This window comes from Quercus robur, chromosome 1 (assembly GCF_932294415.1).
Source record: "Quercus robur chromosome 1, dhQueRobu3.1, whole genome shotgun sequence".
Taxonomy (NCBI): Eukaryota; Viridiplantae; Streptophyta; class Magnoliopsida; order Fagales; family Fagaceae; genus Quercus; species Quercus robur.
The window spans coordinates 14,525,183-14,553,046 of record NC_065534.1 but is presented as its reverse complement, the minus strand read 5'-3'; the positions used below and the strand labels follow the sequence as shown (position 1 = coordinate 14,553,046).

At 34.3% G+C, this 27,864-nt stretch overlaps 1 protein-coding gene across 1 annotated transcript; it reads right to left on the bottom strand.

The window, feature by feature from the left end:
- Nucleotides 1–427: 427 nt before the first annotated feature.
- On the bottom strand, nucleotides 428–9,340 carry LOC126722373 (protein TIC 100). Its single transcript, XM_050425538.1, has 11 exons — nucleotides 8,545–9,340; nucleotides 8,378–8,449; nucleotides 7,038–7,127; nucleotides 6,746–6,919; nucleotides 5,776–5,866; nucleotides 5,427–5,489; nucleotides 5,261–5,327; nucleotides 4,506–4,609; nucleotides 4,305–4,431; nucleotides 1,611–2,368; nucleotides 428–1,114 (listed from the first exon to the last, which is right to left on the bottom strand). The coding sequence occupies exons 1-11, from the start codon at nucleotides 9,168–9,170 to the stop codon at nucleotides 683–685; spliced, it is 2,604 nt and encodes an 867-aa protein (XP_050281495.1). The 5' UTR covers nucleotides 9,171–9,340; the 3' UTR covers nucleotides 428–682.
- Between the last annotated feature and the right edge of the window lie 18,524 nt (nucleotides 9,341–27,864).

Sequence of the window (27,864 nt, the reverse complement as noted above, 5' to 3'; positions counted from 1 at the left end):
CATAATACTTTCTCACCTTACATGATAATAAGTCCAACTAATTAAATTCATTATGGTCCACCATTTATAATAGAAAAGCGAATATTATGTCACCATACTCCAAGAGAGTAGTTAATAATTTTCGAACTTCGTTGAGAATTTGAGGCAAGTAGAATTTTTATATGAGTAAAATAGCAAATTATAATCAAAAATATTTTTTAATGAATAGTACCGTGTAAAGTGTACAATGTAGGCAAAATGTGTTTACATAATTTTCCTTCATATTTGTCAACATCTAGGTATGTAATTATGAAACCAAAATTGAAAAATGAAAGGGAAAAAAGAACCCTAAGTACAGTTGATTTATACAGCAGATAGAATAAGTTGGCAATGTAATGGAGGGAGAACAAATTATGGAACCAAACGACTCACCTAAGTCACTAAAAAATAAGGAATCATAACTCTACATTTTCGTTCCTATTCATTTCCTCCAAGTACTTTATTAATAATAAAAACTCCAAAAAATTTATCAAGGCACAGACACAGCTTCTCAGCCTTTGAATGGTACAAACGAACATATGAACCACAACGTTTTCATTTTTGGATTCTTAACTCACCTTAAGACCAAGTGCACAAAAAATTGGCCGAAATGTGGCCATGAGCAAATTTACCTACTTTTAATACCCTTAGTTCATACAGAATTTTAAGTAGGAAGAGGCAGAGGTTCACCACACATTGTTTCTCTATATGGTTCGAAATACTGCAATGTTGTATGCAAAGACAATAAGCTTTCAAAATCGCTCTCCGGTGCTTTATGCAGCCAACCATAGCTCCATGTTCTCGGCTCCGTTAGGTTTCTTTTGGAGCTTGCAGAAGCAGATGAACGTGACAGAATTTGAGATAATGAACGCAACTGAGATAACCTTCCATTTGAGCGGCTTAGTGCTTGGTCTTTCCCATGTTTTTGCCCTATGGCTCTCAAGCGCCCTCTTGAGCTTAACGCTGGTGGAAAACTGACTGAGTCAACTGTTTCCAGGAGGCTAGTACGGCACTCAACACATGAAGAAGGAATTGCTTTTAATGTTGATCTACCCTTTTTCCAGGATAAGAACGATTGTTGTAGCATCGAGGGGATCTGCAAAGCCGACAGAAATATTTAGTTTTCCCCCAACACAGAACTAAATACAAAAATCAATTAAAACATTAAAATCCCTCTAATTAAAAACAATCTATTTAGTAACTCAATAGAAAATCAACTAAAACATCAAAAAAAACAAAAAAACAAAACAAAACAAAACAAAAGGTTATCTCCCATATCGATACCCTATTGATCAATATATGAAAAATCAAAAAGAGGAATGCAAATTATTACAGATCAATGTTCTATTTGATCGTGAATAAGAACTGAATAGAGTAATTGTCAAATTAAAAATGGCATTGTTACTTAAAAGATTGAAGTTCCAATAAAGAGTTCATGAAATTATACTTGCAAGAATAATATTTAATTGGATTAACCCAATGCATCAAAAAGAAAATGATCTAACAATTAACTATCCATCCTTTTTCTAGAGTCTTCAGTAGTTATAGACAACTATAATATAGAAAATAATCCATGAGAAATTAGAACTCACCCCTGAAACAAGGCTACTGGAAGCAAATGACAATGAAGATGATGAAAATGGAGATTTTCCCGGTTTGTTTCCTTTCTGGTCATTTTTTGTTGGGTCTTGATCAGCAGTAACAGACCCAAAACTTGAAGGTGCAACATCATCATCATCTTCCTCTTCTTCTTCTTCTTCCTCATCATCCTCCTCTTCCTTCTTTTCTTCCTCTTCTACTGTAGATGTCTCAAATTGGTTGGGCAATGCAGAAGTATCTTCTTCCTCCTGCAAGCCCATTTCCACCTTCTTTTCCTCTTCTTTCTCGCTTCTCTTCAACTCCTCATCCATGTCCTCAAGGGCCTCTTCTAGACACAATTCAGCCTCTACCAGTTCAAGTTCTTTTTCAATCAGCTTCATCTTCATCTCACTAGCTTTCTTCTTCTCTTCAGTCCATTTCTCCAGTTTATCAAACAATGGCTTGCATGCATTTTCCACCGCCAGCACAAGACGCATCCATATGTTTTCTTTCTTCACAGCCACCTCTCTTCCAAAAAACTCATCAAAGCCCAAGGGTAGGAATTGGGCCTTCTCTGGGTCAACTTCTTCCCCATCTTTCAGTGGTGGCTGCCAAAATAATCGAATACCATATTCCTCATCCTCGACATAATTGATTATCCTTCCAGTTGGAGTGTGTAGTATGACAGGATCTTCAGTATATATAAGCTTTGATGGATCTTCAGGATCAGGCTCAGGTTCCTTATTGAGGAGAACAAATTCTGGATCCTCCTCTGATCAAACAAATCTAACATTAATCAACATAAATCATGCAATTTCCATTTAAAAAGGGGAAAGAAGAAATAAATAAATATTGCTGAAACATTAGACAAAAGCAGCAGCTAAGCCATCACAGAAGAACCAGGAAACTAGACCAAACGAGATAAGTACCAAAAGATGGAACAAAGAGAATAGTGGGTTCACAACCAATATGGTTTTTATGAGATTAAAAATAAAAAAGCACCAAATATCTTTTTTCATCTTAACTTTGTCAAGAAGCCACCGTCCACATGGTACCCTCACACACTCTAGAGGTTGGATATCTAGGGTTCAGCCTACAAGAGAAGTTACAATATCTTCTCTTCAATTCTCCCTCTCTTGGAGAGAAAAAGATAAAAGAAACGAGGTACTCTAAAGTAGGGCAAAAAAATAAAAGTGTCTAGAATGTTCTCTCTCCTACCTTACTAGACATTGCCAATTTTCTACCTTTACCATACCATGGAGAACTTTTTTTATTTTTTGTATTCTGTTAAATTACAGATTGTCTCAAAAGTTTAAACTATTAGGATATGGTAAATTTAATATTTTAACTGCACAATTCTAACACTTCCCCTCACATTTGGGCCCAAACTCCTCTTAATAAGTAAGGCCCAATATGTGAGATTTTAAATGGGAGATAAAGTGCAGGACACAAGGTTCAAACTCAGAACCTCTTGCTTTAATACCATGTTAAAGTAGCGATTGTACCAAAAGCTTAAGATATTGGGATATGGTAAATTTAATCATTTAAGTGGTTTTAAAAACCAAACCGGGCATCAAACCCTTTTTTTTAAAATTTCCGGTTCAACCCCAATTTTTGACTGGTTGTTGACCAGTTTTGGGGTTTTTAACCAGACCAGACTGGCTCTCGTTCCCGGTTGAACCGGCCGGTCCGGTCCAGTTTTTAAAACTATGCATTTAACTGCACAAGTCTAACATATGGTAATTTTCCATCTAGTCAAGATGAGGATCAAGCATCCTTTCGATGATTTTATGGTAAGTGGTCTATAGCCTATAGGTGCAGAATTCCTTTAAAGAAAGCATATTATAAGGTGGTGCTAGTGACTTGAAAGGTTGCCTTTTTTTTTCACTTAAACAACTATGGGAAAAGTTTTAATTGTCAAATAATCTCCAAAATAGAACAATGGGATTATTTATTGGATTTGTATGTGCAAGAAAGAATAGAGGGAGGAAGTTGATTGAGCACCTCTTACTTCATGTTTAATGACAAGAGATGTTTGGTTATTTGTGTTTTCATTACTTGGTGTATCCTGACTTATGCCAAATACTGATTCAGTTGCTTGATTGTTAGCAAGGAAGATTTCACTGCCACTGGAGTTCAAAAATCTGGAAGGTTGTTTCTTTGTGTGTATTGTGAAAATTTTGGCAAGAGAAATAGTACAAACTACAAATTTTTAAGGTGCCAAACTTCTTCAGCACATTATTAAATTTTGTTTTTTGAAATCTTTTGTATTACTAGATGATTGCCTAACGCAGCATCCTTTTTCCATTTTTTCTTTGTGGATGGGGGGCTTCCAAGGGCATATCCACATATTTTTCTTGTGCTTAATGTTTTCTGATTCAACTAGAAATCGTATAATATTCTTACATGTTATAATTGAGAGTTTACCTTGACAGTGAAATATCGATAGCCTGTTGAACCCTGTGAATTGCGTGAAAGTAAAATGCTCCAAATTCAGGAGTCCAAGAGTTACTCATATATCATGTTTACACATGCAAATAGTTTCTTTATGTTCAGGGGAACCACATCACATATTTTATTCTAATAAATAGATATCTGTGTTATGGTCTAATAAGTATTGGGAAGGAAAAAAACAAAAACAAAACAAAACCAAAAACATAGATGGGATTTATACCCATCATATCTATATCTAAAGAAAATTTTGATACCTTTGGACCACCAGTATTCAAGCTCAGAAGGCATGGGTAGTCTTAGTGGCGCTTTATAGAAGGAGTTTAACCACATTTCCCTTTCCTGATCCACCTCTTGTACATACGTTTTCCAAAAATCAGGGACCTGCCACCAGTATATATTCATTTATCATTTCCTTTCATGATCAAAAAATTAGTTAAATAAAGAATTTGACTTACCTCATAAAACTGGTTAATGAAGCCTGGTGCCATCCACACATCTTCTTCTTCATAGAAATAGGGATGTTGAGGATCGCTATACGGACCTCTCTGTTCCCTAACCACTGTGCGGGCAGAACGAAACGTATGTCAAAAACAAAAGAGAGATGATACAACAAGAAATTGCCAGACTAGATTGCATAAAGCAGAAAATAATAGTTGTAATTCTGAAAAATGTGCCTATATGTTTAACATAAACTTAATCCCGCATAGAGTGCAAGGGCCAGAAACAGATGGAGCCAGCCAGGCCAGTAGCAGGACTGAAATTCAACAGAATATACCACATTCAGACCTATGGTCAGTGTGATGTCCAAGTGGTCAATTAGTATGTCTCAGGAGAACAATTACTTTGTCTCCAAACATGGGATAAGTGAGTCTTTATAGGATTGATTAATATCCAATCTTACATGACAAGTGAGTCTATAGGAATGCTTAACAAAAAATCTTACACATGACTTGATCCATCACATATATGCACCCAAATATATGACTAAGATAAAACTAATCTAAAAACACACACACACTCACAAGTAAGACAACATTTAAAAAATTATGGAGATAATAAACCAAGTAACATTTTTTCTGTTCCAAATTTCATAATTAATTTCTTAACCATCCAATTTCAACAAACAAATTGATGGTTACAGCATTGAACATGCCGGTGGTTTATAGACAATAATGTACTTTTCAGTATAAAGAGTGTTAAAAAGACATACTTCCATCAGGCTTGTTAATAAACATCCGAGCCTTAGCAGCAGCTACTTCTGCTATACCCATATGCAACTGCAAAGTACATAATGTAAGAGAAATATCTTCTTTAACAGCCGGGTAGTTATTTTTTAATAATTAAAATACATCTAACAATGTCAAATTATATGATACCGCACAAATATCTTCATCACAACCAGTAGAATCCTGCAATAGCTCCCCAAAGTAGAACCTACCCTGCATGCATTCAAAACACACGTCTGCTAAATTCACTTACTACACAGAAATTTCAGTTTGTACATATTGAGGAGAATTGGAACATATAACACATGCAGAAATTTTACAAAATTTAAGCACTAGGAGTTGACCCTTTGGTTGATAAGATGTCTTGCATTTTTTCACCTCTTTACTTACAATATGTTCAACACAATTCATTTTGCATCATCACTGGATTAAAGTTGAACCCTCCGAGTTTATAAATTTCGTAAACAAAAGAAGTGAAATTAAGTAAGCTGAACCCTACGTAGATGGTACGCTCGTTGACTTCATAAACACCACATCCATGCATTCTGCCATGCTTCCACTGACCAGCATAGCGATATCTACCCTTCTCCCTGCAATAGGAAGACAATCATTAATAAACCCATAACATGCCTTCAGCTAAAAGTCACACTTGTGTGGCTTCCATGTCAATGAAGTGCTAAATGTATAACAGGAAAACACGGAATATCATACTAATCAATGACCATATCTTCAGAAAAGAGAAATGTTGACCTAAGATTCAATCAAATTCGCACCTACACTCTGAATAATCAATTTTCTTGATCTAGACTCTATCATGCACCTAAGGTTTGGAACCTACATGTTACAAATCACCACCTTTATAAGTCATCATCAAATTGAAGTATATGCTTAAACATAAACAGAACCATTTTTGCACATCAAAGATGTCTTTAAAATTCAGACAAACCACTTTGTTTTATTTGATAATGAATGATCAAGCTAAAATCTGAAGGTAGAAAGTAGAAACAAACTTCCTATTATTAAACTAACAAACCTTTTCAGCATGTCTTCCAAATATCAATTAGGAGTTTAGTCTTTGAATGACAACTTCTTTGGAACTTTGCATTTCCTTTACTTCAAACGTTTCCTTCTCATCAAATGTATCCTTTTGTTTCAAGCACTAAGCCCATTTGATGTATATATGTCAAGTTACTATGATAATTAGCTGGTAAATTCTTAACATTGAACATAAGGAAAGGGTCTCACTAATAGCACCAAATCTCACACACACAAAGAGTCAGGAACATAAATGCAGTAGCTCTCAACTTAAGCAAAAGTCAATAGTCAAAATATCAGTATAGAAATGATTAATGAGTGAGAACATCCAAACAAAGTACATTACATTGGACAAAAACTAAAATATAGAGGAAGGATAGGACTACAAAAGTTAATATTAACAAAGAAACAGACAGCTCAACAGTAAAACTTACGGCTTCCTCCCAAATTGTCTAATCCACTCATCATTTTCAAAAAATGGTACTTCCCACTTGCCATCAGCAAGATGTATGCTGTCTTCAATATCCATCTCCAGCCATTCTCTGTCCTCTGGAGTCATATAATCCCTATTTATTATTTTCCCTTCAGCACGCATCTTTGCTTCAAGCCTAGAAAGATGCAAAATGAGTAACTCGATATAATTATTTTTATAGAACAATTATTCATCTTCTAAACGCTGAGATATGTATGACCTTATTGATACATGAATAGGAGTCATAAACATACTTGGAACCTGGCACAGGTTCTGCATCGGGTATGTCAACTTCAACAACCCCGTGACCTTCCATGTTGTTTTGAAGCCATTCACCTTCATACCTATCAAAAGAAAATGTATCTATGAAATTTATATAACATAAAAATCAGAGTCAAAAGTAAATTGTAAGCTGACAAAATAATAGTCACACCCAATAGAGAGGGGGAAAAGGTAATATTCATATAGAATCACAAGTTTAAACCATAGTTTTAAGTAGCCACGAAGAACGTTGGATAGCCTAATCAGTATAAGTATTACACAGTCAGGTCTCGAGATAAAAAGCCCTTGAATGTTACGAATTTTCAGCCATATACATTAATTCGTGAGTGGTTGATAACAATTCATTAGTTCCCCCTCCCCCCCCCCCCCCCAAAAAAATAAAAACCAAAAAATAAAAAAGAACAGTGATTACAGAACATGATACAACTATGTTTTTGTGTCTTCCAACAACTGGATAAATTTGAGCAAACAGTTTCAAATTCAAAAATGCTATCTTGTAATATTGTTTTTATTTGCATTGCTAAATAAAAAAGAAGACTGTTGATATATAGTAAAACCATGCCTCTAGAAATTTGTTGCAAAAATAAGTGATGCGTATGGTGCTTTGAATTTCTTCAAGTCCAGTTCTCCCATTAAATAAAAGATATGTACTCTCAGGTTCATCAGGAAATTTAATATGGGTAGAACACTCAACGTTGACCTCTTTAATGGCATAATAAATCTTATGAACATCACATTAAGTGCTAATTAATTCTACTACGTACAACATTTCTTTCATATATAATTCCCTATTCTTCTCAAGCTTCATCACATAATTTGATAACCTTTTTTTTGGGTAGATTGTTGCACTGAATTGTCTACTCAGTGTCATGTCAAATACAGAACCAATATAGACACTTGATAGAAAGCATGTTTCAATGTTCAAACTGCTATTATGAAAAGGGTAAAACTTAAATACAATTTCTTAGGTACCATACCTTAGGGTTCCCAATTAAATGCAAGCTCATGACTGTATTTACCAGTGCAACATAAACAGAGTTATCATTTTCCATCAACAACAAATTCAACCATGTGGTTCATTGATCAATGCAATTGAATTTAATCGGCGAACCTAACTTACAGCACTTAAGAAACTATACCTAAGTTTTTCCCTAATGATGTAGCAATGAATATGATTGGTGGGCTTCAGCTGCCTAATAAATGAATGTCTGAATTGTTTTGGGTGATTAGGGACACATCAATTTGTAAGTTCAATGTAGTAAAATTTGTACTATCACTAGCATAACTCTAATTAAAAAAGGAAGAAACAAACCTGACAAGCCCTTGTTCAGCAACATATACACCTTTTCCATGAGCCAAATCATCCCAAACTGTGCCTTCATACCTTCAAGAAACAAATAGACTTACCATAAACCATAAAAACCAAACAAACATCCAAAACAAACAAACAATTTACAAGACATATAATAAAAAACATACGAGCTGCCATCAGCAAAAATATAGCTAACCCAAGTGAGAAACTCCTCAATCCTATCCAATTCCTCAATCACAGCCTTTGGGTTGGAAATGTCATGATGATTATCAGGTATAGGTGGGTAAGGCTTCCTATAAGGAATATAAAATGGTGCATAGGGTGGGTCCCTCCCAGCCTCAATCTCATCTCTCACAATGTCCCAGTCTTCCTCATCAGCCCAAACCGGGTCCCACCCGGGCTTCGTGGACTCGAGAGGCGCATCAGCCCATAGCTCCTGCAAGTCCTCTTCTCTCCAGTTCTCTGGGTCTTTTGGGAAATCGAAGAGGTCTTCGTGGTACACGTAGTTACGGTCCTCTTCTTCTTGCTGCTTCTTCATTCTCTTGCTATCGAGGACCCGAGCGAACCGCTTTATGTTCATCTCCGGGGTGTTGTTTGAGTCGAGTGGCTCGTCACCGGGTCGGGTGTAGGTTAGCGTTTCTCCTTCGTCGGAATCCGAGTAGTCGGAGTAGTCGGAGTCGGAGTCTGAGGAGGGGTTTTCGGCATCTGGGTCTTCCTCATTTTGTCGTTGCTCCTCATCTTGTTCTTCTTGTTGTTCTGAGTCAGTGGGGCTGGCTGAGTCTTCGTCTGCCATTGAAGAAGAAGAAGCAGATAAGGTGGGAAGAGGTGAGGTTAGTGTAAGAACTAAGAAGTGAGTTTGTGATAGACTGATAGTTTCAAAGCAAATGGTAGCTGCTACTGTACAAGGATACGACCAGATGGAGCTTTTGTTGTTTTTTGTTTTTTCTGTTTTTGGGGTTTGTAGTACTTTGAACCCAAAATGAAAATATAAAACAGATCTAAACAGAACTACTGAACTGCAAAGGTATATATGGGCTGATTGGGCCTGCTAAGGCCCTTTAGCCTAAGGGCTGTAACTAAACCAATTCTTAAAAAGTTTATGCTTTTAGATTAGTTCAAAAATAAAAGTTCACCTTTATTTGTGATGCTCCATAATTTTAGTTTCAAGCTCACCTTTTCCCTCTCTCACATGAGTTGCACGATTATGGTCATGATTAGTGATAGCAATGGAGCAGAACAGGGTGTTTTCATCTTCATCTCGATCGTTTTGTCTTACCTCGTTCTGGCCCCTGTCTCGGATGGCTAGGTGGGCAAAATAATGTAACTTGTCCTATCTTCGCCCCGCAAAACTTTATTTCGTGTTAATCTATCACACCCTTCTCCACACTTATTACAATTATATATAACTTATTTTATTAATATAAATATACTTGAAATTACAATTAAATTTATTAACTCAAATCAAATTATTTTTTAGTAAGCACTAAATAATATTATCAAAAATGTTTAATAAAACAATATCACAATAAAACAAAAATTATTAATATTTATGCGTTTAAATACTTAGTAATACAAATTAAGTCTTTAACACTAGTAGAATGGAATGAGGTAGGGTGGGAATGGGGTGTGGCTGAAAAGCCTAAACCCACCCCACCCTACCTTAGGCTACAAGGGAAAAATCTTGCCCAACCACCTTTTCAAGGTAGGAAAACCAGTGCAAAGTGAGCACGGTGGGGTAGAGAAAATTGTCATCTCTACTTATGATCTTATATAATATACAAGTTATTTGTGAAACTATAACTAAATAAATGAGTATTATATATTCTACTAGTTGCAATATAATGAGTTTTGTAAGTGAGTTGCGGTTTTGTTAGCAATAATAATAATGAAAAAAAAAATATATTGAAAGTAGTTTAGTGTATCCTTGTTTATCTTTGTCATTGTGCTTTATCAAATATTCAAGACATTCATGAGTATTACTTGAGACAAAGCAACATACAATATAGAGAAAGATCCCAACGTAATCCAAATAAGATCAAAGAAACAGCCCATAGTGAACTAACAACTTATGACCCAACTCGCGGCCCACAATGGCCAGCTCACAACCCAACCCCCTGGTTTGTACTGTCGCCACTAGCCCAAGTTGAAACCTCTTCACCTCCTGAAAAAATGAATTTGTTTGATTGGATCAGTTTTGGGGTTAGCGATGACATAGTAAAACACATCATTCATTATTTTTTTATTGGGTTTTGGGGTGTCAAGGAAAGCTTCTTTTCGTGTGTTTTTTTTCTTTTTTCTTTTTCTTTTTCTTTTTCTTTTGTGTTATTCACAATTATGAAAAAAAAGATAGAAATTTATATTTTTATTAGTTATTTAGATAGTTTAATTTTAAGAAAATTTTAAAATAAAATAAAAACAAAATTATATCGTTTTTGTATAGTTAAAGGAACCATCTTAATAAATTTGGATGAACTAATTTTAATTTTGGATAAGGTTAAAAGTTGTAATTCGTAATTTAATATTTTTTGTTATCATTTTTTTCTAGAAATTGTTAAAACTTAAAATTATCATTGTAAAAACAAGGAGTGTTGGAAAATAGCTATGAAAGAATAAGTTTTGATTCAACAATATAACCCTAAAATTAGTAATAACAGAAAATTAAAGAAAGAGTTTAGAAAAATCTCACAAACTATAGAATCGCGTAAATAGCATTGTCCTTAAAAATTGATTCGTATCACTCAGAGTAGAACTTGGTGCAAATAGCTCTCTTGGCCGAACAACCCCTCATGATTAGACTATAACAATTTCTTCAAGTTGGATGAACACCCAAGCAAGAAGAATAATGAACAACCTTATTTTGTCTTTCCTTAAACTAAGAATTAAGAGCTTAAATTTTTGTGGAGAAAAGCATAATAGAGGGAGAGAGATGCAAATATGAGAGATAGAAAATCTTAAGAGACAAGAAAGGGAATTGGGTGTGTCCCTCCAAAATAAAGACTAGTGGGCAGTCTAATGAGCTAGACCTCCAACAATCACTGTGCAAATTTAATGCCCAACGAGCAAATCCAAATGGGCTGGAAAGAGAAAAAAAAAATACAAGGACTTAGGTGTGTCCAATAAAGACTAGTAGGCTGTCTAATGGGCTAAACCTCCAACAGTCACTGTGCAGATTTAATACCCAACGAGCAAATCCAAATAGGTTGGAAAGAGAATAATGAACAACCTTATTTTGTCTTTCCTTAAACCAAGAATTAAGAGCTTAAATTTTTGTGTAGAAGAGCATAATAGAGGGAGAGAGATGCAACTGTGAGAGACTGAAAATCTAAAGAGAAAAGAGAGGACTTGGGTGTATCCCTCAAAAATAAAGACTAGTGGGCTATTTAATGGGTTATACCTCCAATAGTCACTGTGTAGATTTAATGCCCAATGAGCAAATCCAAATGGGTTGGAAAGAGAAAAAAATACACAAAGGCTTCAAAGAGAGACGAAAAAAAAAGAAGACTAGTGGAATGGAAAGAGGAAAAAAAAATACAAGGACTTAAGTGCATCCCTTTCAAATAAAGACTAGCAGATTGTCCAATGGGCTAGACCTCCAATAGTCACTGTGTAGATTTAATGCCCAACGGGCGAATTCAAATAGGCTAGAAAGAGAATATTGAACAACCTTATTTTGTCTTTCCTTAAACCAAGAATTAAGAGCTTAAATTTTTGTGGAGAAGAGCATAATAGAGGGAGAGAAATGCAGCAATGAGAGACTGACAATTTGAAGAGAAAAGAGAGGGATTTGGATGTATCCCTCCAAAATAAAGATTAGTGGGTTGTCTAATGGGCTAGACCTCCAATAGTCATTGTGCAGTTTTTATGCCCACCGGGTAAATCCAAACGGGTTGGAAAGAGAAAAAAAAAATACACAAAGGCTTGAAAGAGAGAGAAAAAATAAAAATAAAATAACTAGTTGGCTGGAAAGAGAAAAAAAAAAATACAAGAACTTGGGTGTGTCCCTCTAAGATAAAGACTAGTGGGCTATCTAATGGGCTAGACCTCTAACAGTCATTGTGTAGATTTAATGCCCGGGCAAATCCAAATAGACCGGAAAGAGAAAAAAAAATGTATATACAAAGGCTTGAAGCAAAACGATTAGTGTATGCCCATGTCCAACACTAGCCCACTATCTGAAGTTATCATTGGAGTACTGCAAAGAGTTATAAACATAAAATCCAATTCACTCTTAACCAACGTGGAACACAAAACAAAAAACTACTAATAACGGCTAGGCAGTAGGTATTAAGTTTCAACTTCCAAATTAATCCAAAAAAAACTACTCTTTTATTTGTTACTTAAATACATAACAAAAGAGTACCCTCTATCTCCTTAATAATTTGATAGTTACATCAGGGATATAGGATTTGAATTTGCATGTCTATATTGGAAACTATCCTCTTTTAAGATAGCGTAGATGGTATTATCTAATTCAATCTTTACCATTGAGGCTGAGCAATGGAGTTTTCTTTTGCTGACAAAGCAACTCTAAATACTACTACGAAACTACCCCTTCGATAACACAAGAGAGCCAACACACAAATTATAAATGTTCATCATCACTGAGCTATGGACCATTCTACCATAGTTTGGGTCATTAGTTGCCCCATGTACATGCCTAGTCATGATATTTGGAGAGACTGAAAGGTGTGTGCGTGTGAGATATATATATATATATATATATATAGCAAAAGATTGATTAATGCTTGATTCCCCTATTTGTCTGGCCTGCACAACAGTCAAAAATGCTACAATGTTTACTTACTGGTGAAATTCCACTATTGTTTTCCACCTCTAATGATGATGTTCTGAAAAGAAGATCCTCCATATTTCCCGAGACTTTTAGTCACACTAAGATTACTTTCGGCAAACTTTTACTGTTTATTGTTCACTTTTACCATTCATAGTATTTTTCATTCAGAATTTTGCCTATTTAAGGGGGTTGTCCTTTAAGTTTGGAACAGGTTTTTTTTTTTAAGGTTTTTCTTTCCCATCTTAGAGAATTTCCTCTTAGAACTATTGAGAGCCTTTCTTTGAGAGAGTTCCTTGTTTCACCTAAGCATTTCCTACTACTTACAATCTTGTAACTGGAACTAGTATAAGCTTTGTAACTGTTAACCTATTCTCTTGAGATCTTGTAATCACTACTACTATAAGTGTTTTATTCTATTTTCAATAACAAGTATTTTTAGATTTCAGTTCATTATATTACTTGTTGCTATTGCCATCTATATATATATATATATATATATAAAAAAAAAAGTATATGACCCAATAAGAGGTACTTAGCTAGGGAGTACCTGATTGACCATTTTCATCATTTATACCACATACTCTTGCATTATTGCTTAACTGCGTTCACAGTATATCGGTTTGCCAAAAAAAATAGTTATGATCTTTTTTTCTTTTCTTTTTTTCCGAGAAAGAAAACTAGTTATGATCTTCCATGTTAAGAACTGTATAATCAAATTTAATACACGAGATACTACATTACCTCTATAAAATGGTATGCAGGAAAAAAGTTTAATTATGATGTTCATTCATCACGTTGTTTTTAGTATATATCAATCATATTTATTATCAAATTCAATGTTAAGAACTTATAATTAATACATGAGATACTGCATAACCTTTATAAAATGATGTATCACGTATACCACAAAAAAAATGTATAACGTTTATTTATTACGATGTTAGCATCTACTAATCACATTCATTACCATATTTAATAAATGACAAAATTTAGATACAATACCTTAAGTACTATTCCTTAGATTCTGCACTTAAGATTAAGTCATGTAACAACTTAACTAAAAAATACACTTTAATCTCATGAGGAAAAATTCACATGGCAAAGTCTTATGAGAGAAATCTTAGTAACAGCACCTAATTAAGTACTGTACCTAAGTCTTTCCCTTTAATAAAAAATTACTCCTTAAATATCATTAACATTTTCCTTAATACATTTTTTTTTTTTAGTATACAGTAATACTTATTAGAACACACACGAAAATAGTAATATTAATGTTTTAAACCGATCATTTTCCTTAATACATTTCTGATAGTATGACATAATGGAATGGATTTATTACCCAATGCCAATGGTGTTTCATGTTTGTCTTGGCACATATCAATTATTGGTTTAATAAAATTGTCTTTGGCGGGGCCTAATAGGTATGGTGTCTCAGCCATTTGCAGGCTTGCAGCTAAAGTATTCATCTTTCTCCTTCATCATTTTACTTGGGGTTTGAGAACTGCCAAAAGTCTCTTATATATTCCTAGTTCTTCCCCACCATTATTAATGATAAATGGTCCACAATTGACAATTCCACATAAAATGTTTATCTAATAATTTGCTTATAATCTTTTGTTTTAAACGGTGCACAAACATATTTGACTCGAAAGGTACTTTGACTTCCAGAGACATCTGCTTGTTCATATAATCAACAATTGAGACCCACTCCGTTCTATAATCAAGTTTCAGGCAAAAAAAACAAACAAACAAACAAACAAAAAATCTTGAGAAAAATTCTATCAAAGAAGAAAATGTGCTGATGTGGTCCTCTAGGAGAAGAAAATAATTTCTCCCCATACTTGCTATAGTTCGGGTGTGTTTAGATACTGCTTATTTTGTTAAAATTGAAAAATTATTGCTGAAAGTACTGTAAATAAAGGTAAAAGTTAGTTGAAATAGTGCAGTGAGGTCATAAATAGTGCCAAAAAGTGCAGTGAGGTCCATGATTAGTAGCAAAAATAAGCTGAATAGTAACAAAAATAAGCTGAATAGTGAAATAATTTTAATTTTTCATCTTAACCCAAACGCACACTTAATAAATTGACTTAGTTTCAAAAAATACACACATTTTCACATATTTTAGATATTATATTTAATATTAAAATTCAAAAAAATTTTTCACATTTTCTTATGTTGTGCACTTGTTAAAGTTATGGTTAGATGATTAAATTTACTATTCCTAGCAGCTTAATTTTTTGTGACAATCAATAATTTATTATAGTATTAGAGCATGCAATTCTTATAAATTTGATCCATATCGTTACTCTACCTCCCATGCATTTAAAATGTTAAAAAATCCCACTTATTAAGAAGGAATGTATGTAGATCCACGTATAAAAGGGGTGTTAGAATTGATAATTGGCAATTTATCATTGTCAAATTGTCATATCATTCCTAGTTTTAACATAATAAGTGATGATAAAGGTATTATAAATTTATAAGTTTTATTACATAAATTATGTATCAATACCAATCACATTTGATAAAAAATAATTAATTAATTTAAAAAGCAAAACAAACAAACCATTACATTTAGTTTTGGTCATTCTATCTTCACAGTCAAAAAAAAAGTTTTGGTCATAATATTTACGAAAGTAATCCATACAGTTTCGAACTAATATATTAAATCCTTGATTATGACTAACACTCATAGCATTAACTATGGGGTTCTCTAGAATTGTGTCGTGTGGGCTCGAAGTGATATAAAAACATTTATTAAAAAAAAATCCTTGATGCTGGTGGGTTAGGAAAGAAAACTGCACTAACAATAAGTTTCCAATTTTTTTTTTTTTTTTTTTTAAAGACTGTACGAAAGCTGTATCATAGTTTTCCCTTGAAAAAGCCATTTGGATAATTCTAAAAAATAAAGTATACACTATAATAAGAAGACAAAGAAAAAAGGATTATACTAAATTATATTAATATTAAATTGGTTCAGTGATGCTAAGAAGTTGTAAACTTGTAAAGGGACGGTTCAATTTGATGCAACATGAAATAGGATTATAGAATAAGATGGGAACCAAATTGTGTACCCAATACCAATACAGATTGCAACACAAGCACTAAATAAGTCCTACAAAAGAGCCTTTCATAAAATAAATTTTTAAAAAAAAAAATCATACTTTATTGGTTAAGAAACACCAAAGGAGATGCTGAGTTGATAATACTGAAATATAGTATACATTCTCCTACAAAAGAGTCACAAACACATAACAGCCTGCGACATCTGCTTCCTTCCAACACAAATCGTGGCCAAGACAACCTTGTAATCCATAGTTCAAAAAGTGAGAGAATCTCACTCTACACCTAATGCAATATAATCTTACGAGTCATGTTAATGGGTGTCCTTAGAATAATTGTTAATAAACCACTCTAAAAATAAAATTTAGACCACTTTTATAGGAAATATAAAAAACCGTCAAAAAAATTAATTTTTTTTTCTTTTACCATAAAAGGTTTCTAAAAATGTATCATTAACCCACCCTTAGAAGTTAGAGCATTAGTTATTAACTTTCCCCTAAGTTTATAACCAAAGATATTTCACTCATCTAGTGGTGTGTATGGGTTGAAAAAAATCTTACCCAACTCAACTCATCACAAGGGTCAAACTTAATCCAACCTAACCCACGTGAATCGGGTTGAACCCATGGGTTGGACATTTTTTTTTTTAATTACTATTATTATTACTAAATTGAACATTAGAACAATATCACTACAAATAAGAGCAAATTTATAACCAAATAATCATGAGCATAACGCAAACTATTTAATGAGAACTTAGGATTTGGGCTTTATTTAAAAAGATGGGCAAAAATTTAAATAACAAACTTGTATAATATATATATATATATATTAAAATTTAGGTGGGTTGGGTCAGGTTAACCGGATTTGTGAATTTTATGACTTGAACCTAACTTGACCAACTGTTAAAAAAAAATTCATAACCCAACCCATCAACCCTTAAAAACCAACCCAACCTGACGGATTGGGTTGGGTTGAGTCGATTTTGGTAGGTTTGTTGTACACTCCTACCATTAATTCTCTTCTATTATTTATCATTAACAACTTACCGTATTTTATTTTTATATGTATACTTATTTTTTTCACTAACTCAAGGCAAGCAAGCCAATCAAAGTGTCAAATACTCAAAATTCTTTTCTTCGTGTGTCTGTACAACTTTCTTCAAGCACAGCTGGAAAAGCAACTTTTGTGAGAGTGATTAGACTACCACTTTTTTTTTTTCCTTTTTTTTTTTTTTTACAATTTTGATGCAATAAATTTTTAGTGATTGTCTACCACTTTCATATAAACCTACTATATTTTCTTCATCATTCACATTCACAGTATTTTACATCAAAGTTGTGACAAAAAAAAAAAATTGATGTTATAGATTTTCTCCTTTTGTTACAATCTTTTTCATAATTTGTTATCTTCCTAAATTGTGAACATAATTTATTTTACCACCAATCATACCATTATTGATAATATAATAAAAATGATATTAATAATGATTTTTTTTCTTTTTTTAATAATTCAATAGTCAAAATAAAGAGAAATTTAAACCATATATTTTTCATTAAAATTGTTATAATTAAAGTATCTAAGACTATTTCTCGTCTTAATTGTGGATTCACAAAAAAGTTACGTCCTTATCATTATTATGAAGATTTTACCTAAAGAAATCAGAGTCTGCGAAGCCATAGTCATAGATGCCTTTTTAGCTTTGACCATCCAAAATGCCAACTAGGCAAAGATTTTTATCTTTTTTCTTTCTGTGGTCCTGTTGGCAATTACCTATGCTGCTACGCCCTTTTTTTTTTCTTTTTTTTTTTTTTCCTGATTTCACCTATGCCAAATTATAGTATTCTAATAAGTGTGATACTGTGACGTTCATTTGCACGTCTTTTTTGTAACCAGAGAAAACTCACTTTTAGAAAATATAAAACTAAAGAAAAAGCAAAAAGTTCACCGAAAATTGGTTTTAGAAAATATTTCTAAAATATTTTTGTGAAAAAAAAAAGTTATTAATTTTTTATGGCTTTTATATTTTTCGCAAAACTTTTGAAAAATTATTTATCAACAATTACTCTAGAGAACCCGTTAACAGAACCCAAACAAAAAATACAGTTCCCCGTTGGGATCAAATTATTGGCTTCTGGGTTTTCGATGGTAATACTATAGTATAGTGGTGGCATTAGATTGAGTAATACAATAAACCAATTATGTCACATGAAGTTAGGGAGAGAAAAATGAAAAATCACATCAAACTTTTTCGTTTTTCTTTTCTTTCAGGACACATCAAACCCTTTTTGTAAGAAACAACAATTAACTATAAAACTAATTAACAACATGTCACTCACACAGCAAAATGCCAATAATTACGTATTTTGATAATATTTTTTTAGTAACGTTATTTAAGAGTTGAAAAATATGTATGAATAAAAAAGTGTTGTGAAAATATATGTTGTATTGTTTAAATAAAACAGACAAACTCTAACAGTTTCGCTATCATCAACAATGGCAGTCGAAGCATCAACCATAGGATATATTAAATTTTTTTTTTTTTTTTATATAGGAATAGGATATATTAATTAAATATAAATTGCTCATTCTCTTTCTTCTACTCATATAGTCGTACCCTACAGGCTATATCTCCATATTAATTTATTATTTACTACTCTAATAATATACATAGTTAAATGAAAAAGACAAAAAAAAAAAAAAAAAAAAAAACATGTCCAGGTTAAGTACCTAAACTGCATGAACCTTTAACTGAGAAGCAATGATGTTGGAATAGGAATCTCAGCTTCAGTAACTAGTTCTAGACTTCTAGTTCTAGTAGTAGTAGTAGTACTGCTCTAACATGTGTGCTCTGTTCTATCTAATTATGGTACTTCTTCTACTTTGAACACGTAAAAAACTCACATGTGTGCGGTACTAAAATTAAGCAGTACTTCCCAACATTTCTTTCTCATTAAATTAAAAAAAGTACTTTCAATATTTTTTATTTTCACCTCGACCTTGGTTTCCTAGAAGAAACCGCGGTGGTTGTCGACGATTTCAGAGGTCGTGGCAACGGTTTCCAAGGTTCGAGCACCGAATCCCTGTACCTAGTAGGCAGCACCTGGTTCCTCCCACGTTTCGACTTCACCACTGGTGACGTGTCCTCCATCCAATCCTCCACAGTACCGCCACTACTGTTTTTCCTTGAATTCCTTTTCCTTTTCCTTTTCCTCTTCGATTTCTCCAACCCCAAACCCAACTCGCTGCTGAGTTTCTTTCCTCGATGACGATGATGACTCGGTGACTCGTCGTCTTCTTCCTCTTCTTCTTCTTCGAAATTCCCAGAAATCAGCCTTGCCGCTTCGACCAGTAAACCCAGACAATCAGTGCTCTTGTTCTGGTTTTCTTCTCTCTTAAACGCCACAGTTTTGACCACCACCACCTCGTCGTCGTCAATTTCGCTGCTTTCTTCGACTCGTTGCTGGGTTGTGATCTCTGAAACTTCCACAGCTTTCTCCGCCGCGAGTTTCTCTTTCGGATCGCATTCACTTTCCGAGCTCTTCTCCGCCACCACCGCCACTACGTGATCAACATGTACAGCAGGCGCAGACTCGGCCACCGAATCGGTGCTCTCAGCAGAGACTTTACCCACAACAACGCTACACGCACTGAGGTTGTTTCCATTCTCAGCCAAAGACTCCTCCTCCTCTTCAGACTCCACGAGAGGACCCAATCTCAGGTTCAAATCGATACCGACCCCTCGATTATTGTTGTTCTCACTCCCTTTTGTTTCAAAATCGGGACTTTCTTTTGGGGTTTCTTGAGATGGGATAGAAGAAATTATGCCCAGAATCTTGTTCAAGCACATTTGAGCTTTGGAATATCCATGACGTACTCGAGTAGAGCAAGAATCGCGTACCTGATGATGGGAATGGTTTAGGACTTGATGCGAAGCCATTTTTGTGTTTTTTTGAAGCTTTTCTCAGCTTCCCATTCCAAAGCTCTGCAACCAGGAGCTTTAATTTTCTGCAGATCACGAGGAATCCAAGCTCAAGAGAGAGAGAGAGAGAGAGATTTTTGTGAAAATGAAAATATAAAAAAAGAGAAAAATAAAAACGATTAGCAAAGTGAGGATGAGAATGACCAAAGGGAAGGCCAAGCATGCCCGATTAGTATAGTTTTTCTTACATTTATTATTATTCATTTATTATTCTATTCTCAGTTCAGACAGGGTTGTTGAGTACTGATTGGTGCTTTTCTGACGTGGCATAAAACATGCCAAATGGTTGTGCACGTGGCAGATAATTACTAGATATTTTGTATAGTTTTATAGAAAAGTGTAAATTTCTTATCAAAATTACGACGTTATAGAGCCTGATTGGTTGAAAAAAGGTAATATTTTAATAAAATACTATATAAAATAGATAATATAATATTAGATGTTTTGAAAAATTATTGTGTAAAATAAAAATAAAAATAAAAGCAAGTTTTTATGATAAAATAAATAATTTTTTGTACAAAGTGATGCAGATGTTTTCACAATGATAAAAATTAACAAGTTGTAAAATTAGATATATTCTTAATTTATTGTGTATATATATATATATATATATATATTTTTTTTTTTTGTACAGAGTAATGCGAATGAAAAATGAATATTTTCTCAATGATAGAGTATGATTGGTGATGGAAAAAATTATGGTACATGTATAAGTGATAATTAGCCCGCACAATATACAACATTAGGTTACCACATGGAGGTGTAGCTTGATGGTAAGAGTCCTCGTTATGCATTTAGAGAGAGGAACAGTGTCAGCTCAATGGGTGAGCCAAATAGGCAACCGCCTAAGGCCCCCAATGAAAAAAGGCCTCTAAATTTTTATCAATAGAGATGTTTTGTATCAATAGAAGTATTAATTAAACCCTAAATATTCACCAATAAACAAAAAGTAGTTTTTTTTTATCAAAGAAAAACCAGTTAAAGAAAAATATTTTCATTGGATGAGTCAATCCTTTAATCTCTTACACATAAATGTTAAAAGAACTCATTAATCTTACACTAGTAAATAAATTTATACTCAAATTCTATTTAAAAATATCGAGTATATAGCTTTATTAAACTTTTCAATCATAATTTTTTAGTATTTGGTTACTTCATTCAATAAATAGTGTTTATTTTAGTTGTATAGTCATTGAGTAATGCAATGGGTTCATTTTAATTTGTAATTTTTTTCTAAAAAAATAGATTTTAAATGAAAAAAAAAACCAAAAGTTAAATAAATATTCTATTAATATTCAAAGTATAAGAATAGACCTCATTTAAAGTTGTCGCCTTAGGCCCAACAGTACCTTGAACCGGCTCTGGAGAGGAACGGTTCAAGCGATAACCCCAACAAGCCCACACCGAAAACTTCCTTTTTCATTCAGGAAAAAAAAATAATAAAAAAAAAAAATATATATATATATATATATATATATAAAACATCAGATTTATGCCACGTCATAGTTATATGGCTTGTTGGCAATTATGTAACCAAGACTTGTCATAAAGCAAAGCAATCGATATGTTAAAAAGCCCCTCGGGCTCAGCTCCAAAACATTTCATTTGTGCAAAAAAATGCGAATATAATGAAATGATCATTTGTCCTTTCCCTCTCCTTGACACTTTCCCTTTCCGACAATAATAGAAACGGAGCACATATATTTGCACAACTAATTTTACAATTTGTTAAATTATAGAAAGTGTCCACCATTTACTACTTGCAATGACAATATTTATATCGAACAATGCAAAATAAAAAAAAAAATGACACAATTTTACGCATTCAAGCTCCAAAGTCACCCATATCAATCAAGTTAAATATGTGTAAATTGCAAAGTTTTTATAGTAACCTCTCTCTCTCTCTTGATTGATAACAAAAATAATATTTGAATAAAATATTGTATAAAATAGATAATTTGATATTAGGTGTTTTGAAAGATTATTATGTAAAATATTAAAAACTAGGTTTTTATGCTAAAATAAACATAAATTTTTGCAGCAAATGCTCTCACAACGACAAAAATCAATAAACTGTAAAATTTGATGTATCCCTAATTTTTTTTTTTTTTTGTATATACATATCTTTTCTAATGATATGATCACTGGAGGGGATGTTTATAATGATTCAATTAATGAATTTTCAACATTTTGTCGTCACTAATGTGTCACTAACCTGGTCTTGGTTTTGTCCAAATGGCACCGTCCTGAATGATGGAGCTGAGAATATATATCTAAATCAGACCCTTATCTTAATCTGCACTTTCATGATCATATATATCCTTTTTAATCGGCGGCGTCCAAGCAGAAAAAGTTACAGTTCAAGCTTCAAGGTGTCGATAAGTGTTTGCGAAATTGTCTCGTAATATTAGTATGACTTCTAAATAGTAAATTGTACATTGTATGTGAACAACGTAATTGCCGCTGTAACCCTTTTTCTTTTTTTCGTTTGATCGGTGCAGTTGTCTCTAAAAAATAAAAATGAAAATAATGGTAAAGAAAAAAAAAAGCATACTTGTTAGAATGTGGTAAATGTGAGCCATTAATCATTCATGCCAAAGAGAGAACTCGTGAATACCATGAAAATTAATTCATGATGATGATTTTCCACAGGCCCTGAAAGCTGCCTCTGAGAGAGAGAGAGAGAGAGAGAGAGAGAGAGAATGTCAATTTTTTTTTTTTTTTTTAAATAGTCATGCCATGTGAACAACGTAATTGCCGCTGTAACCCTTTTTCTTTTTTTCGTTTGATCGGTGCAGTTGTCTCTAAAAAATAAAAATGAAAATAATGGTAAAGAAAAAAAAAAAGCATACTTGTTAGAATGTGGTAAATGTGAGCCATTAATCATTCTTTTTTTTTTAAATAGTCATGCCATGTATATTATATCGTACATGAGATTTATGCAATGACCTATTTGATAATATTGTTGTAGCAATGTTATTTAAGTGTTATAGAAATACGTGTGAGTGAAAAAAGTATTGTAAAAATATGTATTGTGTTATTTGTTAAATAATGAAAACTGTTGTTTAAACAACACAACTAAATACCCCTCAAACAGCATAAAACTAACAACTATATAATGAATTACCCAAAAATGTCAAGAGTTGAGTATTTTAATTCTTTCAATGTTACATTTTGATATTTTTATTTAATGAAAACATTAATGATTTAAGTTCTTATTTTTTTTTTCCATTATTATAGTTATTTAATTATTAAAAAATTTGAATTACAAATTTTTTAATGAATATCTAATGAACATTTGAACTCTTTAATTGATTTGATTATTTTTCAATGATTATGTTTAATGATTTAAAATGAGCAATGCAAAAAGTGTTGCTGCGGGGTCTAGGACTTGACAATTGGAGAAAAGATGGCAGACATCTGGACGCCATAAAGGCACAGACAGCACCGCATCGGTGAATGGTGATAAATAGGAAATTGCCAGGTACTTCAGATGGTGATTAATACATGCACCTAAAAACTTAAAAACAGATTACAAAATTATGTAAAAATAAGTATAATATTGTTTAAAAATTAAAAATATATATTTAAATAGGTGTACTAAACAGGCCCTCAATAATTAATGGCGCTTAATAATCACCACACGCACAGCTCCAAAGGTTTTTTATTTGGGTCATACTCGCAAGTGTCATTAGGGTATTAGTTAACAATTCAGTTAAATAAAGTTTTTATAGGAAAAAAATTAATATTTTGACAGTTTTTTTTTTTTCATTTTGCTATCAAAACTTTTCTAAAATGAATTGTTAATCAATGCATTAAGGGCATTCGTTAACATTTCTCTTTCTATTTTAGTGAAACTCATAATTCAGGGGGCTAGTTATAACAAAAAATGTTAAAAAGTACTATAAGTATTAGGCTACCACTAACACGTGTCTTTAGAATATTTTTTTCATTTTCTCATAAAAAGTTTCTAAAAATATTTTTATATACTAAGTTAACTTTTTCCTAAGTTTTATTACGTAAATTTTATGAACTGATGTGATAATATATGTGATTAAACTATGGCATCCACTCTTAATAATAACTCTTTATCATCAGACTAAAACATCGATAAGTTTTTGGTATAGGCGGGGATTGAATCACATATTTCTTATACAACTATTATAAATTTTACCAATTTAGCTAATTAGAATCCACATCAATTTGTAAGCTCTATATAATAAAGGTTGTAGTACCATTAACATTACTCTTCTTTTGTATCTTTTAATATAAGACCTAAATTGATGATAAAGTTGTATATATATCTATATATTATAGTCCCTTATCAATTTGTAAATTTATTACAGTTAGTGAGTATGAGTTTTGGTATGTTACTTTCGCTTATATGTAAACTACTTCTTTTTTATCATTAAAAAAATGGTCAAGTGTTTAGAGTCTAATGCTCAATTAATTAGCATCTTTTGGTATTTGCAACAAATATACAAAGGTTTAAAATCTCTCTCCCAATTATTAACTTATCCACAAACAAAGGTCAAATAGCTCCCTTGAGACGATAAGAAATATCATATCACTTTACTCATTATTCTTCTTCGTCTATGCACATATGTTTTGTTCATGCATCTGAAACAAAGTACAAATAATCTCTCTCTCTCTCTCTCTCTCTCTCTCTCTCTCTCTCTACACATATGTTTTGTTCATGCATCTAAAACAAAGTACAAATCTCTCTCTCTCTCTCTCCCCCCGCAAGGAAATGTCGTGTAAAAGGTTGTTCTTGATTTTTTATTTTATAGAAACTATTGCTCCTGAATCTTGATGGTTATAAGTGCATTCAACAAGGAGGTAGACATTTTAGTCTAATCATGGAAGGTGTGATTGTCAAGGAATCATTCACATTGAGTGGCATTAGTCAACTTTTAAGGGTAACACTTCCACATGAACAACACTCTCATGTTATTCTATAGTTTTATGAGATTGTTTTTTACGTAGTTTTATTTTATAATCTTTAGTATTCTTGTTTTTAATTTTTCAAATTAATTATTGTTTCTCTGGAAAAGAATCTGTATATTATCATAGAATTTTCCCAACGTGAAACTCATAAAAAATGACTCATGAAAAATGTCTACATATTTTCTAAAGAGAGGTTCTACTAGTTTTTACTGCATAAAACTTATAAACAGATGTAGTAATAAATGTGATTGACGAGTTTCAATCACCTCATAAATGAATATTGGTTATACCCAAGGGCTATAACTCCTACTAAAAAAAAAGTAACATAGCTACTGTGGGGCCCGACAACAGATGGGCCAGATCCACCTATTCACGGGGATACTTAAGGCCCAAGCCGAGGAGGATAGTAGTCCCAGCCCAATAAACACAAAGCACTAATGGGCCATAGAAGCCGCCGAGGAAGGTACAGCCCTCGGTTAGCCCAGAGCTACACTAAGGAAAGGGGCAAAAGTGGTATAGGGATAATCTTGTAAGAAATCTAAAATATCTAGGAAAGGCTGCCCATACTACCTGCCCTAGACAGAGCTTTGCCTCTCACAGAGCCGTGTTTCTTTGGCCTACTCAACCACTCCCAGCAACTCAGGTCTGAAACTGATGGGACAGGTGTCAGTCTTGGAAAGTCCGACCCTACACGTGGACGAAGGAAATTGAATGCATGCTAATATAAAAGGAAAATATACAACCTAAAGTAAGGGGGGGATTTCTTCCGGAAAGAAAAAGACCTAAAGGGGTGAACACCTCTAGATCATGCATGAACAACTCAACGAAACCACGGCTGAGTAAACATGACTTAGCCTTTCGACCCCACTCTCTACAAATGATATTGTACGGGTCCATTTACGGGTGAACCCAACCCTATTGTGGTCCAACGCGAATCGTGTCCCTACAATTGGCGCCGTCTGTGGGGAGGCTTGCATGTTAGCTCGAGCGATGGTGAAGTTGAGCTTCTGTCGAACAAGGGGCTATGAAGGTGCCTATATCACCGGCGACATATTACTGATGTTCCAACATAAGCTCTTACTAGGGGCTACGTTCCACGTCGTCGACGACATAGACAAGCCTAGGGGCTTCAAACACCAGGCCAGCTCCCCCCACCTTGTTCGAAGAGCCAAGCCTTCAGAAAACAAGCAAATAAAAGGAAACCAAAGACAAGTTTTGGACAGAACCAAGGCCTTGCATGGTCCTCGGACCCAAGCCTCTGGGGAAACCAACTACTTAAAAAGCATCACACAAGTTTTGGACAGAACCAAGGCCTTGCATGGTCCTCGGACCCAAGCCTCTGGGGAAACCAAAGACAAGTTTTGGACAGAACCGAGGCCTTGCATGGTCCTCGGACCCAAGCCTCTGGGGAAACCAACTACTTAAAAAGCATCACACAAGTTTTGGACAGAACCAAGGCCTTGCATGGTCCTCGGACCCAAGCCTCTGGGGAAACCAAAGACAAGTTTTGGACAGAACCGAGGCCTTGCATGGTCCTCGGACCCAAGCCTCTGGGGAAACCAACTACTTAAAAAGCATCACACAAGTTTTGGACAGAACCAAGGCCTTGCATGGTCCTCGGACCCAAGCCTCTGGGGAAACCAAAGGCAAGTTTTGGACAGAACCAAGGCCTTGCATGGTCCTCGGACCCAAGCCTCTGGGGAAACCAAAGGCAAGTTTTGGACAGAACCAAGGCCTTGCATGGTCCTCGGACCCAAGCCTCTGGGGAAACCAACTACTTAAAAAGCATCACACAAGTTTTGGACAGAACCAAGGCCTTGCATGGTCCTCGGACCCAAGCCTCTGGGGAAACCAACTACTTAAAAAGCATCACACAAGTTTTGGACAGAACCAAGGCCTTGCATGGTCCTCGGACCCAAGCCTCTGGGGAAACCAAAGACAAGTTTTGGACAGAACCAAGGCCTTGCATGGTCCTCGGACCCAAGCCTCTGGGGAAACCAAAGACAAGTTTTGGACAGAACCAAGGCCTTGCATGGTCCTCGGACCCAAGCCTCTGGGGAAACCAAAGACAAGTTTTGGACAGAACCGAGGCCTTGCATGGTCCTCGGACCCAAGCCTCTGGGGAAACCAACTACTTAAAAAGCATCACACAAGTTTTGGACAGAACCAAGGCCTTGCATGGTCCTCGGACCCAAGCCTCTGGGGAAACCAAAGGCAAGTTTTGGACAGAACCAAGGCCTTGCATGGTCCTCGGACCCAAGCCTCTGGGGAAACCAACTACTTAAAAAGCATCACACAAGTTTTGGACAGAACCAAGGCCTTGCATGGTCCTCGGACCCAAGCCTCTGGGGAAACCAAAGGCAAGTTTTGGACAGAACCAAGGCCTTGCATGGTCCTCGGACCCAAGCCTCTGGGGAAACCAACTACTTAAAAAGCATCACACAAGTTTTGGACAGAACCAAGGCCTTGCATGGTCCTCGGACCCAAGCCTCTGGGGAAACCAACTACTTAAAAAGCATCACACAAGTTTTGGACAGAACCAAGGCCTTGCATGGTCCTCGGACCCAAGCCTCTGGGGAAACCAACTACTTAAAAAGCATCACACAAGTTTTGGACAGAACCAAGGCCTTGCATGGTCCTCGGACCCAAGCCTCTGGGGAAACCAAAGACAAGTTTTGGACAGAACCAAGGCCTTGCATGGTC